The sequence below is a fragment of the Pistacia vera genome, unplaced genomic scaffold, assembly GCF_008641045.1.
Source record: "Pistacia vera cultivar Batoury unplaced genomic scaffold, PisVer_v2 Contig155, whole genome shotgun sequence".
In the NCBI taxonomy this organism is placed as follows: Eukaryota; Viridiplantae; Streptophyta; class Magnoliopsida; order Sapindales; family Anacardiaceae; genus Pistacia; species Pistacia vera.
In genome coordinates, this window is record NW_022195630.1 from 13,176 (window position 1) to 27,588 (window position 14,413).

The 14,413-nt window shown below is 29.5% G+C and overlaps 1 protein-coding gene across 1 annotated transcript; it reads left to right on the top strand.

Moving 5' to 3' along the window:
• The first annotated feature begins 10,898 nt into the window (after window positions 1–10,898).
• Window positions 10,899–12,044, top strand: LOC116124675 (acanthoscurrin-2-like). The gene is made up of 2 exons (XM_031410399.1): window positions 10,899–10,981; window positions 11,218–12,044. The coding sequence occupies exons 1-2, from the start codon at window positions 10,950–10,952 to the stop codon at window positions 11,483–11,485; spliced, it is 300 nt and encodes a 99-aa protein (XP_031266259.1). The 5' UTR covers window positions 10,899–10,949; the 3' UTR covers window positions 11,486–12,044.
• The last annotated feature ends 2,369 nt before the right edge of the window (window positions 12,045–14,413 follow it).

Below are 14,413 nucleotides of genomic sequence, written 5' to 3' on the forward strand. Positions count from 1 at the left end.
GTTTTTTTCCCCTGCAAGCAATTCATTGCAATGTCTTATTGTTCGCTGAAAGATCTTAACCAATCATGTGATGATTAAAAAAATCGTTGTCAAAGTAATAAGATGTTGGGAATGTATTAATTTTGAAATGAATAATGATGTGTTTAGCATTGATATGGTTTTTATGGATGAACAGGTACAAAATATAAATATTTATATTAGTTAAAAGTTTTATTATTTATAAATTACACATATTTGTTAACAATTTTCATTTGCATTGGTTTTACAGAGCAATGTGATGCATGGAACTATACCAAAAAATAGGGTTCCTAAGTTTAGAAGCCAGATTCATGAAGGCTGTATATATCTCATCAGAAATGTAAGGGTTATAGGATGTGCTGCTTCTTACAGACCTGTGGAAGGCACATATCGTATACAATTTTTGATGACCACATCTTTGAAGGAGATCAAAGAACCAAGAGTAGCCATTCCAAAGTTTTATCTTAAATTTTTTGGTATTCATAATCTTGAAAATAGATCACATGATACTTCTTTGTTGTAAGGTATATTTACTTTTACTTATAGATACTTCAAATATATGAAAAATGAAGTTATATATTATATTTAACATAAATAATGATATGCAGATGTGATTGGTATACTGAATGGAATAGGAGAAACTGAAGAAATTGTATCAACAAAGAATAATAAAAGAGACATTAGACTGCAGATTGCAGACTGAACAGTAATTTTTTTTTTTTTCAATATTGGTACATCATGCTATCAATTGATATAACTAACATCGCTAATAATTTCAAAGAAACAATTACTATATCTTTGTGGGGAAAAATCTGTGATGAAATCAATGAAGTTGTGCAAATGGAAAATGGCAAGGCTATTGTTATGATTGTTACATCAAAAAATGTGGTGTTTCAAGGTATTTAAAGATATTATAGAAAATTATTATATTGTGAATAATTAACTTTTTTTTTTGTAACATGCAAGGCGATTATTTCTAAATACAACTTCGAAATCAAGAATTTATGTAAATCTCGATATTGAGGAAGTGCATTCCCTGCAAGAAATGTAATATATCCAGAAATTGTATACTATAATATTAAATGTTGTACAACATTGATATCTTATGCATTGTTGTTATTATAGAAACCAAAATATGTCAGTTGTTCAATTGCAAAAGAGAATTTTCAATGAAGTACTAGTAGAAAAGGAGATGTTTAAGAATAGAGTGACATTGAAGCATATTACCGATCTGATGTGGTATAACAATGATGATCAGGTACAATATTTACTATGTAATTAAATTGATTATTACAACCTTTTTTATATATAAGAAATTCATTTGAATAGGTCATTAGAACTTTATTTTTTATATAAAAAATTAATTTGAATATGTCACTGATTTCACAATAAAGGCAATGCTAAGTGAAGTTGATTCTAGATTTGGTTGGTGCTATTTGTCTTGCAATTTTTGCAAGAAAAAGATCTTAGAGAATTTGTATTGTCAGAAATGCAGAAAAGAATTGAAATTCCCTTAGATGAGGTATGTATATTTTTTTTTTTCCCTTAGTAAATTTTAGATTACAATTCAATTGTTTATGGAATTATTGTTAATGTTACAATAGGTACAAGATAGAAATGAAAGTGCAAAAACAATTTTTTTATTTTTTTATTCAATAGCCCAGAAATTGATTGGACTATCTTGCTCTCAATTGCTGAACAACAAGAAAATGACCCAGGAACAATCCCGAAACGTTTGTATGAACTGTGTGGCCAGACATTTGTTTTCAAGATCAGGTTGGGACATTCAAACCTCAAGGAAAGATATCAATCTTATACTTTAGTGAAAGTATTTCCAATCAATCATATACTGGAGAATGAATACAAACTATAGGAATTGGACAATTTTAGTATAGACTTTGATATGAATTTGTTAATTTGTCTAGATTATTCAAGTAACATGAACAGGTTGTATTAAACAACAGGCAACAGGTGGAGAGGATGGCACAGACCAAAAAAGTGAAGGAGAAGGTGAATTACAAGTATTAGTGGCAAATCTTACTAAACGTGGTGTTGAGCATTGTGACCATGACATGGCAACAGACAAATCAACTTTCAAGAAGACAAATACAACAGTTCGAAAAGAAGAATGAAGTGAACTGAAAAAAAGATAGGATTGAACAAAGTACATCTGCTAAGCAAAATTATCATAGGAATGAAAAGAAAAAGCAAAAGTTGTGATAAAATGTGTAAACATTAGTTTGCACAAATGTTATTCATGACCACATTCAATAATAATTTTTTAACATTCTTATATAATTATTTTTATATTGAAACGAAACAGGGTTTAAAAAAAATATTTTAACAGTACTTTTGGTCAGAAGTAATATATATTTTAAAACATATTGTAAACATTGTTGCAAAAACACATTAAATATTTACATATGTTTATAAACATTGTTCTAAAAATAGATAAAATATTTACAAATGGTCAGTATTTGAATACAATAGATCAAGTATCAACAACATCTGGATTAGTGTCAACAACAACCTGATTTGTCTGTTCTGCTTGCAATTTTAATTCCTCCAAGAAAGTAGGATTTTCATTTGGAAACCGCAACTTAAATTCGTTGACACAGGCTGTTTGAGTTTCGAAGAACATTTGAGTTAGTAAACCACAAGCTTCAATCTTGTCTGCTTCAGCTTGAGCAATAGCAGATTCTATTTTAGTATTGGAGTCAATCAATTTTTTTTCCTATCTTTTAAGAAGACAAACTTCTTCATGAATTTTTTCACAATTTTGTCTAGCAACTTTAACTATCTCCTCATGATCCTTTACTTCAATTATGACTTCTGCATATTTGTTCTGTAGATAGTTGTTTTTAGTTGTAAGTTTTTCCTTTTGAATGTTTAGATTTTTTTTTTTCTTTTTCTGCAGTTTAAGAATGATATTGTCAGACCCTCGCCTTCGAGCAACCTATACAAATTCTGTTAATAAAACAAGACAAAAACAATTAAAAAATTATGTGATCCTCAAAAAAATAAAGTGAAACAAATGATATATTTTTTATCAACAAAGTTACCTCATCTGGTGCAAGTCCATCCAGATCGGTTGCTTGTATATTCTTCAAATTCTTTCCACAATTAGGAACTATATTTACTTCCTTGCTAGTGTTCTTACGCTTCCTTCTCTTTAACAATTGACTCTCTTCTACATCTTCATCATTTGGTTCAATTGGTGAATATATTTTTTCAGATGTAGATGGTGCAGGATGTGCACAAACAATCAAAGTGGTTGGAGAAATTGTTACTGCAGCTGTTGCAATTGGACCTGTTTTCACAAATATAATTTTCATCAACAAAATCAAAAACAATAAATTTCTACCCAAAATAAGATGCAATTATATTAAAATTCATAATGCTGCTTTTTGGATTAAAATCCAAGTATTTGCTCAGCATATCGTAAATGTCAAAAGTCTATTGTTTCTGAATAAGAAGTTCCAATCTTTTGATTGCAATTTCATTTCCCTTAATATTGTCTTTTTTTTTTTTTTTTTTTTTTTTTTCTGACCACCCAGTAGGTAATCCACACCAGCCTTTCTTACAACCCAATAAAAAGTACCTATCATTCCACCCTCACAACTTATTGCTCAAACTTGTTAACAACACTTGACCCTTCCTACTATTGATAAAGTAAAAGGGACTATTGGGTCTCTTTTTAATTGCATAAAAATAGTTAAAAAAAGAAAAGATTGGTTCGATTATATTCATCAAGCAAATAACTTCAAAAGCCATAACAATTTTCCAACCATTTGGATGGAGCTGGCCCGACACTATGTTATAAGCCATCATTACTTCTTCTACAAATTGAGAAAATGGAGGAACTAAGCCAGATTGGAAAAATATTTCAAAAAAGGTAAAATACCCAGAAGGAGGAATAGTGAATATATAAAACCAAGCGAATCACAAGGCAATAAATCATAATCGTCAGAGATATTGTATTCTTTTTGGAAGTTTAGAACTTTTTCATCAGAAATGGTGCTGCTAATTTCCAAAAGAGACATTGTCAAGAAGAGAAATGATATTAAAAAGCAGTGGAATAAGAAATAACTTCACTTACCTACGAATTGGTTTTAAAGACATTGAATGAATCCGCAATACATAGAACAAGAACAAATACCCCAAATCCCCAAAATTATTTTAAATACATAGCAAGAATCTAAACGGCGACGCTTTATTGAATTGTAGATTTTACAAATTTCCAAACATTATTATACTTAATAAAGGTATATATTGTCAGAAGAATATGTTAGTGATTTATACATAGCAATTTTTTTCTTTTATTTGCGTTCACAAACAAATTAAAATTCAATTTATCGATCTATATGTTCAAGTTTTTAAAACTTCGAAAATTGTTTTCTTAAATCCTCATTAATGATTACAATGTCCTTCTCTTAAACCTAGATTAATGATCCTACAAAATCCTTCATATTGCATATGATTAAGCTCAGGTATTATAAACATTCTTAAATTTTCAACTATATCGTTGATAATTGTTGTATTGACTATATATTAATTACATATTTGATACTTTAATGTTTTATTTATGTAATGAATTTAATTATGTCATTAATGAAGTATTGTTAACAAAATATTTTTTAAATTAATTGATATATAAATATTTATCTGAATATCAAAGGATTTACACGAGGTTCCTATTATTGTAATGTTTTTTTAATAAATTATTGGATATTAATCGATTGGTATATTGTATCTGGTCTCTTTGATTTGCTTTCAGTTAATGCTTCTTAATTGAACGTATACGTTGTATGTGTTAATTATTTTTGTTATGTGAAGTTAATAGAAAACATTCAAGGTATTTATGTGAATATGAAGTGGTTGATACATTGTACTATTGCAAAAATTGTTTGTTTTTATTGTTATGTGAAATTAATAGAAAACATTCAAAGTATTTATGTTAATATGAAGTGATTGATACGTTGTACTATTGCAAAAATTAAATGTTTAGTGATTCATACATTGAATTATTGTAATTAATGTACTTCGTATACATATAAATATATTTATGTAATCAATAATAGATTGATAGATAATTGTTTTTTTCTTTTCCTGATCGTTTGGTCTTATTATATCTATAGAACAAGATAAAAATTATTCTTCGTAGCTACAATATATTTGCTGGTAAAGGTAATGTAATGGTCTTGATTCTTTTAACAATTTAATACTTAAATACTGTATGTATTACCTTTTAAATTTGCAATATATATAACCATTTATAGATGATTGTTATGTGTTTTTCATTAATGTCCATGTGTTGTAAATATCTTTTTGTTTTTATTTGATGTAGGTATATACAATCAACGATGATAATTTGAAATTTATTATTGCAATATTTTTCTTTTTATAGGTAATGGAGCATTTTTTTTTTTTTTTTGGTATATCATTGTATTATGCAATTTTCTATATTGGTCATAGAATTATGTTGGTTAGGTTATAGGATTGTAATATGTTCACCAATATATGAAAATATGAAAAAAAACTCGACTATAATTCTTCTATAGAGTTGTAGTAAACCATTTACCGAACTATAATTTTTGTTTTGATCATAATAGATTTGTTAATTAACATTTTCAATGTCCATCCATTTATTTGGTGTATTATTATTTTTTGATATGTTGGATACCGAACAATGTATTAGATCCTTAGAATTGTGTTAAGGTAATACTGACCTATGATTTAAATATAATTGATGTATATTATTATATCTATATTATTTGCCGAACGATAAATTAAATATAACTATATAATAATCACTTATAAATTTATTTTTATAAGTATGCAGAACCATAATACAGAAATATAAAAATGTCATAAGCTGTTGCCGAACCAATTTTTTTTTGCAATCCTAAAAGATATGATGTATGTTCACTTTCTTCCCTGTATTAAATTATTATCAGCATGGGTGTATAATTGTGTTATAAAAAAAAATAGACAGAGTGAATATTAATTGTTCAAGTCTAATTTTGTTTGCTGATGTGGAAAATCATAGTATGGAGACTGCTGATGGAGTTTCAGCAAGCATACAGTTATATTTTAAAATGATAGAAAGTTATAAATTGGAATTTGATTCTGGAAATATAACTGTTGTTGAATTGAGAAGAAGAGTGTGTAAGGAAAATAGGAAATTGAGAATTATTGTATTGAAACAACTAAGAGCCGCAAAAGCTGGTAGAACTGAAACTAGTGATAGTACGAATGACAAAATGTCTGGATCGAAGAGAAAAAGAGATATATAATAAATCATTATATAAATCAATTATTGTTTTCCTATCCCTTTTGTAATAGTATGACAATAATAGTATTGTTATTTTTAATTTCAGGAAACGCATCGAATAATGAAACAGAATTTGTGTTGGAAACAAGTGTAGACGTATAGAATAATGAAACCAAATCGGTGTCGGAAACAAAGGTAGATGTATCAAATAATGAAACAAAATCTAAGTTGGAAACAAATGTAGGTTCGCAAATTTGCTTAGGCCCTTATGAAAATAATGATCGCATATACAAAGAAAACAGAAGACACATAATATCTATATTAAAAAGAAAGAGAGGTAAGGAAAATTATGTTGTTATATAATTATGTTCTTCTCATTTTCTTGAGAAATCTGATTGACTATATATAAAATTTTGCAGGTGCTGATTATTATGTAAGAAAAAAATCTAAATTAAAGCTTACTCTTTCATAAATATGTAACAGTAAGTTATAAACTTTAGACATATATTTACATAACAAATTATTACAGTTTGTTCATTTGTGTAACAATATCGTTATCTTTGATATTTGTTTAAAATTAGTGTTATTTCTATTGTCAGTGGATTTGGAACCATTGAACTTTGGTGTACCATCTTACAATTGCAAGCATTGTGGGGCAATCCTGTGGTATGAAGAGTGTACAATTAAGAGCAGAAATATATCTTCTCCTATATTTTCGTTATGCTATATGGATGGGAAAATTGAATTACCACTATTGAAAGAACCACCTGAACTGTTGAAAGAATTATTGGATGTAAACAGTGGTTCTAAAGGAAAAATATGCAGAAACAAGATAAAAATATACAACTCAATATTCTCATTTACATTAATGGGAGGGGAGATTGATATTGATATTAACAAAAATAGTGGTCCATATGTTTTCAGACTTTATGGGCAAAATTATCACCGTATAGGGACATTGCTTCCACCTGTTGGAAAGAAACCTACTTTTGCACAGCTTTACATCTATGATACACAATGTGAAATCAGTCACAGATTGAATTGTATGGGAAGGCAAGCAACTTACAATAGTGTTGACAAGGAATTGATCGAAGAATTGATGCTTGATAGGAACAATGAGTTGGTTAAAAGTTTTCGGTTTGCTAAGGACTATATTGAATCAAATAATATTCCTGAACTCCACTTGCAGTTAAAAATCCATAGAGAAAAAGATGGAAGATAGTATAATTTGTCAGCTGCATCTAAAATTGCAGGAATAATTGTTGGTGATGTTGGACTGTTAGATGTTGGAAAGGATGTTATTGTTTATCATTGAAAGAATGGTTTACAAAGAATTATTGACTTACATTCTAGTTTTATGGCATTAAGTTATCCAATTTTGTTTCCATATGGAGAGGATGGATATAGGGTTCGCATTAAGCATAGAGAATCAGGCGATAGAGAAACTTTTATAAGGCATAAACTGACTATGAGACAATTTTATGCCTTTTGATTGCAGTATAGATTGAATGAAGGACACATTTTGATGAAATCTGGCAGACGATTGCAACAATACATTGTAGGTGCATATATGGCTATTAAAGAGGAAAGGTTTCGTTGGATAAGAAAAAATAATAAAAAATTAAGAAGTGATTTGTATAGGGATTGATGGATGCTATTTCAAAAGGGGATATTAATACAGAGAATATAGGCAAGTGTACATTGCTGCCGTCCTCTCACACTGGCAGCCCACGATATCGTATTCAGAATTATCAAGATGCTATGGCAACTTGTAGATATCATGGATATCCTGATATTTTTTTGACATTCACATGTAATCCAAAGTGGCCGGAGATACAATATATACCGAATGCTATTGGTCAATGTGATGAAAAAGGAAGAGTAACTACTGTTTGTAGAGTGTTCGAGATGAAATTGCTTAAAATGATGAAAGAGATAAAGAAGGATAAATATTTTCGTGAAACTCTGGCAAGTAAGTACTGTTATAAATAATATCTATATTTTCTTTTAAACCATTTATTCATTTATGATTTATAATATGAAATTTACAATATATCAACAATTACTGACAATATTCTATTATATTTCCCAGTTATTTATACTATTGAATTCCAGAAAAGAGGTCTTCCACATGCACATGTATTGATTTTCCTCTACAGTGAATATAAGAATCCTTTGCCATCGAAGATTGATAGGATGATATCTGCTGCATTACTAGATAAAGAAAAGGATCCTCTTGCTTATGCAACTGTTGGGACCTACAATATCCATGGTCCATGTGGAAATTTAAATACAAGTTCACCTTGCATGGAGAAAGGGAAATGCAAAAAACATTTTCCAAAGAAATTTGTGAATGCAACAACTGTAGATGATGAAAGCGAGATACTGGAGCATTTATTGAGAAAAAAAGTGTCAAAATTGACAACCGTTTTGTTGTTCCCTATTATAGAAATCTGACGGTTAAGTACGATGGTCTATAATATAAACAAACACATATATGTTATGCAAAGAACATATATTCAAAACACCTTCCAAACAACACTAATTAAAAAACATGAATCCCGAATAAAAACAATTCAATAAATCAGACAAATATAAAAGCCATAACAAACATACCACTTCAATTTTACCAGGCAAGTTTTCCAGCTTTAAAGCAAGTTTATGGTTCTCCTGAGTTAAAATTTCAATCTGTTTAACAAAACAACACCAAATAAATAAATAAAACAATTAAATCAATACAATAATGAAAATCCATATAAAAAGCAATACTTTTACAACTATGCTAATAATAGCTCTTTTTGCAAACTAAAATATAAACTTCTGTATTTGAATTGATAGGTACAAGAATTATCAATTATCATGAGAAGTAAGCTTGCTTTGTTTACTTTCTATTAGTTTAATCAAGTAATCAGATTTTTGTTCCAGAGTTTTCTTTTTCCTATTGGACTGAGAACTCTCCGTAATCACATATCCTGGTCATTGATCTTCTTCTTCACTTTCACTATAAACAACATAATCAATTAAACGTTGAATATCTTCATTTTGCTTTTCAAGATCTGTTTTTTGAAAACGAACAGAGCGTCTAGCATTAACATTAACAGGGCACTTTCCTTTCTTGGACGCTTGATTGAGGTTGACATGCTATCAACAATACCCGAACAAAAACAAAAGCCAAATATAAAATTAATCTTGCAAAACTATAAAAGCCCAAACATGTACTTAATCATCACTCTCATTATCCGATACATATCAAACACACCTTTACAATATAATATGAACAACAGTATAATAACTAAAAAGAGAAAAAAAAACCAAATAAAGCTTCACTTTCTTCAACCCTTTATTTCAGATCTCCATGCTACAATCAAATTTCAAAAATCAATCTTGCAAAACTATAAAAGCCCAAACAAATACTTAATCTTCATTGTCATTATCCAACGTATATCAAACAATGCTACACAATATAATATAAACCATAGATAAACAAATGAAACAATAAAAAAAGAACAAAAACAAAGAGTTCCAAACAAAAAAATAAAAAGGGAAAAAATAAATATCACTTACATTCTTACAAAATATTGTTTAAATACTATAGAAGCTTTAAACAAACAAAAAGCGGTAGTTGAAATAAAAAAAAAAAATAGATATAAGACGACGAGATAGAGACGATGACAATGTACTGAAAAATACCCTAATTAAATAGTAAACAAATTTGAAATAAAACCCGGCCAAACAATTCATACAACAGTAACAAATTTGCCAGGCCCAATAACTGATGGAGCATTAACTATCTGATCCAAAAAAAAAAAAAAAATAACAAGCTAAAGTTAGTCCAAAAGTGTCCAATTCAAAAAACACTATAATTAATAATAGCATTTTTAATTAATTATATTTGACAATATATATCCACTATAATTAATTTTAGCAAATTGGATTAAATAATAAGTATATATAAATGTATAACAATGAAAAAAATTACTATTATTAATTCTTTTATCCAGTATATCAAAAAATACATCCAATAAAATATTGCTTTTCATATAAAATTAATATGCAATTAAAATAAAATATTATTTATTAATAGAATATTAAAATCTTTTATCCAATGTATCAAAAAAATGCCTATAATAAAATATTGCTTTTTCACATAAAATTAATATAAAATATTAATCATTAATGCAACATTAAATAACGTCAAAATTAAATTCATAACTAAATAAACAAGATCAAAAGATAAACAATATGTCCAAATCCAATTACGAAATCAACCCGCACAATGCCATTGTGCGGGCCTTAAAGTAGTTGTCATTATTTCTATTGCTTGTTGACGACTCCAGTTCACAATCAATTCTTGTTATCATTTATTTTATTCATTTGACAAAGTCTTCTTTATTTATAAATATGTAATAAATTATAATTAATTTAAAAATTATGTAGGAAACTGCAAAGAGATAATGAGCTAAAAGTCAAATGTTGACATCAAAGAATTTGAAGGATTATACTCTCTCTCATCAAGTAATTTAAAAGGTCAAGGAAGCTGCTAAGGAACATGGATTAAGGACTTTAGTTTAATTTGTCTATTGAAGAAATGCAACGGTGTATTGAAGAAATTCACATGAAATTATGAAGTCAACTGTCAACCCACTAAACTTTCGCCATGCTTCATGCATCTTTCCTCAAAATTGCAAGGTAACTAAGATGTAAATTTCCCTTTAATTCATCTGGAAATTAAATACAGTCTGTGTAATGTATGTATATATATAAGATTAAGAATACATATGTTCATAACAAGAGTTCTTCATATTTACTTTTCGATATCTTCAAGAAATACTTGGGATGAAAGCCTACGCTATTGCTCTCATAGTTATAGCTTCTTGCTTTTCTGCAATTGCAGTCCTTTTAATTCTACGTTGTCTGTGCAACAGAGGCCGCAAAAAGAAGGAAACTCATCAATATCCCACGGCTAGGGCGCCTAGTGTGACAATTCCTCCGCCTCAGCGAACTCATGTTGATGTAGAAAAAGGACAGGCAAAAACCAAAAGCAGTGGCACAAAAGATGGTGGAATGATTATTTTGGGAGGAGCTGTTGGTTTAGCTACTGGAGCTGCTATTGCAAGTATTAGTAGTGGTTGTGGCGGTGGCGGTGGGGGTTGTGGTGGTGGTGGGTGCGGTGGTGGAGGTTGTGGTGGTTGATGTTAGCGGTCGAGGAACTTGATCGTCAATTATTTTCACAATTAGTATGACATTATATATATTGTTCTGAAATAACGGTTCAAAATGTACAATCCTGACGTGCCTCTCTTAGCAATGCAATAAATTTTTATGTTTAAAAATTTAAGTCACATTTTTTAATTGACGTACCCTAACCTCTCTCCATATACATAAACTTTTGATGTGGTAGATCATATGTTCGATAGAATGCGCAAATGAAAAAATTTTGTGTTTAGGTACCCATCAGTTGTTCTTCGATATTAAATGTTGAAATTCTTTTAAGCAACTTACTTGATCATGCGACCACCCATGCCGTGGTTGCCAAAAAAAATAGAATTCTTGTAAGTCTCTTCAATCTTCATGGCCACTTAGCCACGCAAACTTGAATATTTGGATTGATTTTGGTTGTTTTTCAGCTCTTGTTTGCGTCTTTGTTGTTAATTCCCCTCTAGATTTGTGTGAATTTGGCTTGTTTCCAAGCCTCATTTTGATGCTCTAAACTGAGTTTTCCTTTTGTTTGTCACCATAAGTTTTCAAGCTTACTACTTGTCTTGTTTTATTTTGCTTTGTCGACTCTTGAATTACTTTGTTTTTTGTGATGTGTATTGAATCTAAAAATGATTTTCAATTGCTTTGTAGGATTTGACGCAGCAAATTCAGTTCAGAAACCGGATACTCAGCAACCGAACCGAAATCCATTTGTAATGACAGCAAACATTAAGCAGTTAAAATGTATATTCTTTTCAGGTGCAATACAATATGAATATTAACTTTATTTGAAGTCTTTTACCACTGTTTCGCTTCAGAATAGTTACAATCCATGTTGAATAAGACATTGTAGATGGATGGATGAATGTTGTTGTGATAAGAGTGTTTGAATGAGGTTGCCTAATTTGCAAATGGTTTGTTTTGCCTACTCAATGCAATTTTTCATAACCTTACTGGTGCATGTAGGAATGGGCACGGGCCAAGTCAGGGAATCCCTGAATTAGGCCCGATCTCCAAACGGAGAGTTCGAGGAATCTCCGAAATCCCTATTTTGGGGTTTTGCATTCTTGAGCTATCTTATCATTTTCTCTAAATTATAATTTATATCATCCAAAAAGAAATTAAATTTATAATGTACATATTAAACATAATATATATGCATTATATATATATATATATATATATATATATATATGTAACATTTTTATTCTGTATTACAAATATTTATAATGATTATTATATTTAATCTATTATTATTTATTACCCATTTGTATATGGTTTCATAAAATACTCACACAATTATAATTTGTTCTTATATAATTTATGACTTTTTCAACTATTATAATTAATATAAGATTAAACGGTTAAAACTAAACCTTACTACAAATAATAATAATAATAATAATAATATATAGGCCGGGTCAAGGAAGTCAGGGTGAAGACAATTTGGGGCTAGGGTGGGACCAATTTCGTCCTCGAATTTGGGGACTGATTTTCAGCTCGTCCCTAACCCGAACCCCAAACAACTTGAGGAAACTCTACCCCGTTCAGGTCAGGCCGGGTCCCCGACATGGTGAGTATTATGCTATCCCTTGTGCTATTGTGCATGTGAGTATTATGCTATCCCTTGTGCTATTGTGCATGATGCTTAAATACTTCCTTGGCCAACGGCTACTTCAATTGAACCAGCAGTCAAATGCTTTGAGTTTTTTGTAATTTCACAATTTTTTAAGTTGCAAAATTATGTTCAAACAGTTAGTCTTAAGGGTATTTTTGTAATTCTCGTTCACATTTTAAGGGCACAAATGTCCACCGAATTTTGATTTCCCTCTTTTTTTTGATAAGTGATTTTGATTTCCCTCCATATTACCTGTCACGATATTTTAATTTCTCTTCTAATGTCACATCAACATTCAGCCTTTGCAATGATGGAATTATGTTTTTTGTCAATCAGCGGTATCTTCTTGATCTCTTACTTGGTCAACTCCGGTCTGCTATCTAAATAAACAAAAACAACTCACGACAGAGGGTTCCAAGTGGCTAGTTCCCGAGTTCGTGGGGCCACGTGTCAGTATTCCTGTTTCAGGGGGTGTCCGAGGAAAAAGTCTGAAATTATATTTAAAAACAAAAACATCTACTGATGGTATCATTCCAGGATTTGGGGTACAATCACTTTAAAAAAAAAAAAAAAGGTCACCGCCCTATTTGTTAAAATATTTTAAATCATTTTTCTATTGTCTTATTTAGATTAAAAAACAAAATATGTGTTTGTTTATTTAGTAGATAATTTTTTTAAAAAAATAGAAATTTTTTGTCTCAAAATAAAAAGTGGGTGAGACTTGTTTTCTATTATCCTATTTGATTCAACTTAAAACATTTTTCCAACTCCATTCAACTAAAAATAATTACCTTTCACTCATTCTAATCTGAAAATTAATACACTTAAGACCACCACTGTCTGCCAGCAATCACTGTTGGTCGCCATGGCTGGAATGATGCACGTTTGGCAATGTTGGCTGACGGCCAGTTGTCCTCTTGGGTGGCTAGGGTGCATTAGTTAATTTTTAAACTTTTACTGTAGAGGGTGTTTAGCTAAATTAACAAATATAGGAGGTTAAAAATATAATCTAAAATATTTTAAAAAAATTTACCAAACAACTATTCAACATTTTATCAGACTGTTAATATACTTTTTAGATATTTTACCAAATAAATTTTCAGAATCTGATCCAATTCGATTTAACCAAACTCAACTTAACTTAAAATAGTTTTTCAGAATAACATTTTTCAAGTAATGTACCAAACAGACATGGTCTGTTTGGTACATTATTTGAAATATGATATTTTGAAAAACTATTCTGAATAAGATAGGATATGATTAAATCAAATATGATAGGAGTTTGAGAATGTGTTTGGTATAAT

Coding starts and splice junctions, on each gene's coding strand:
- LOC116124675 (XM_031410399.1), top strand. CDS start 10,950: ATGCTTCATGCATCTTTCCTCAAAATTGCAAG. Junction 10,982..11,217: donor TCTTTCCTCAAAATTGCAAG/GTAACTAAGATG, acceptor TCTGTGCAACAG/AGGCCGCAAAAAGAAGGAAA.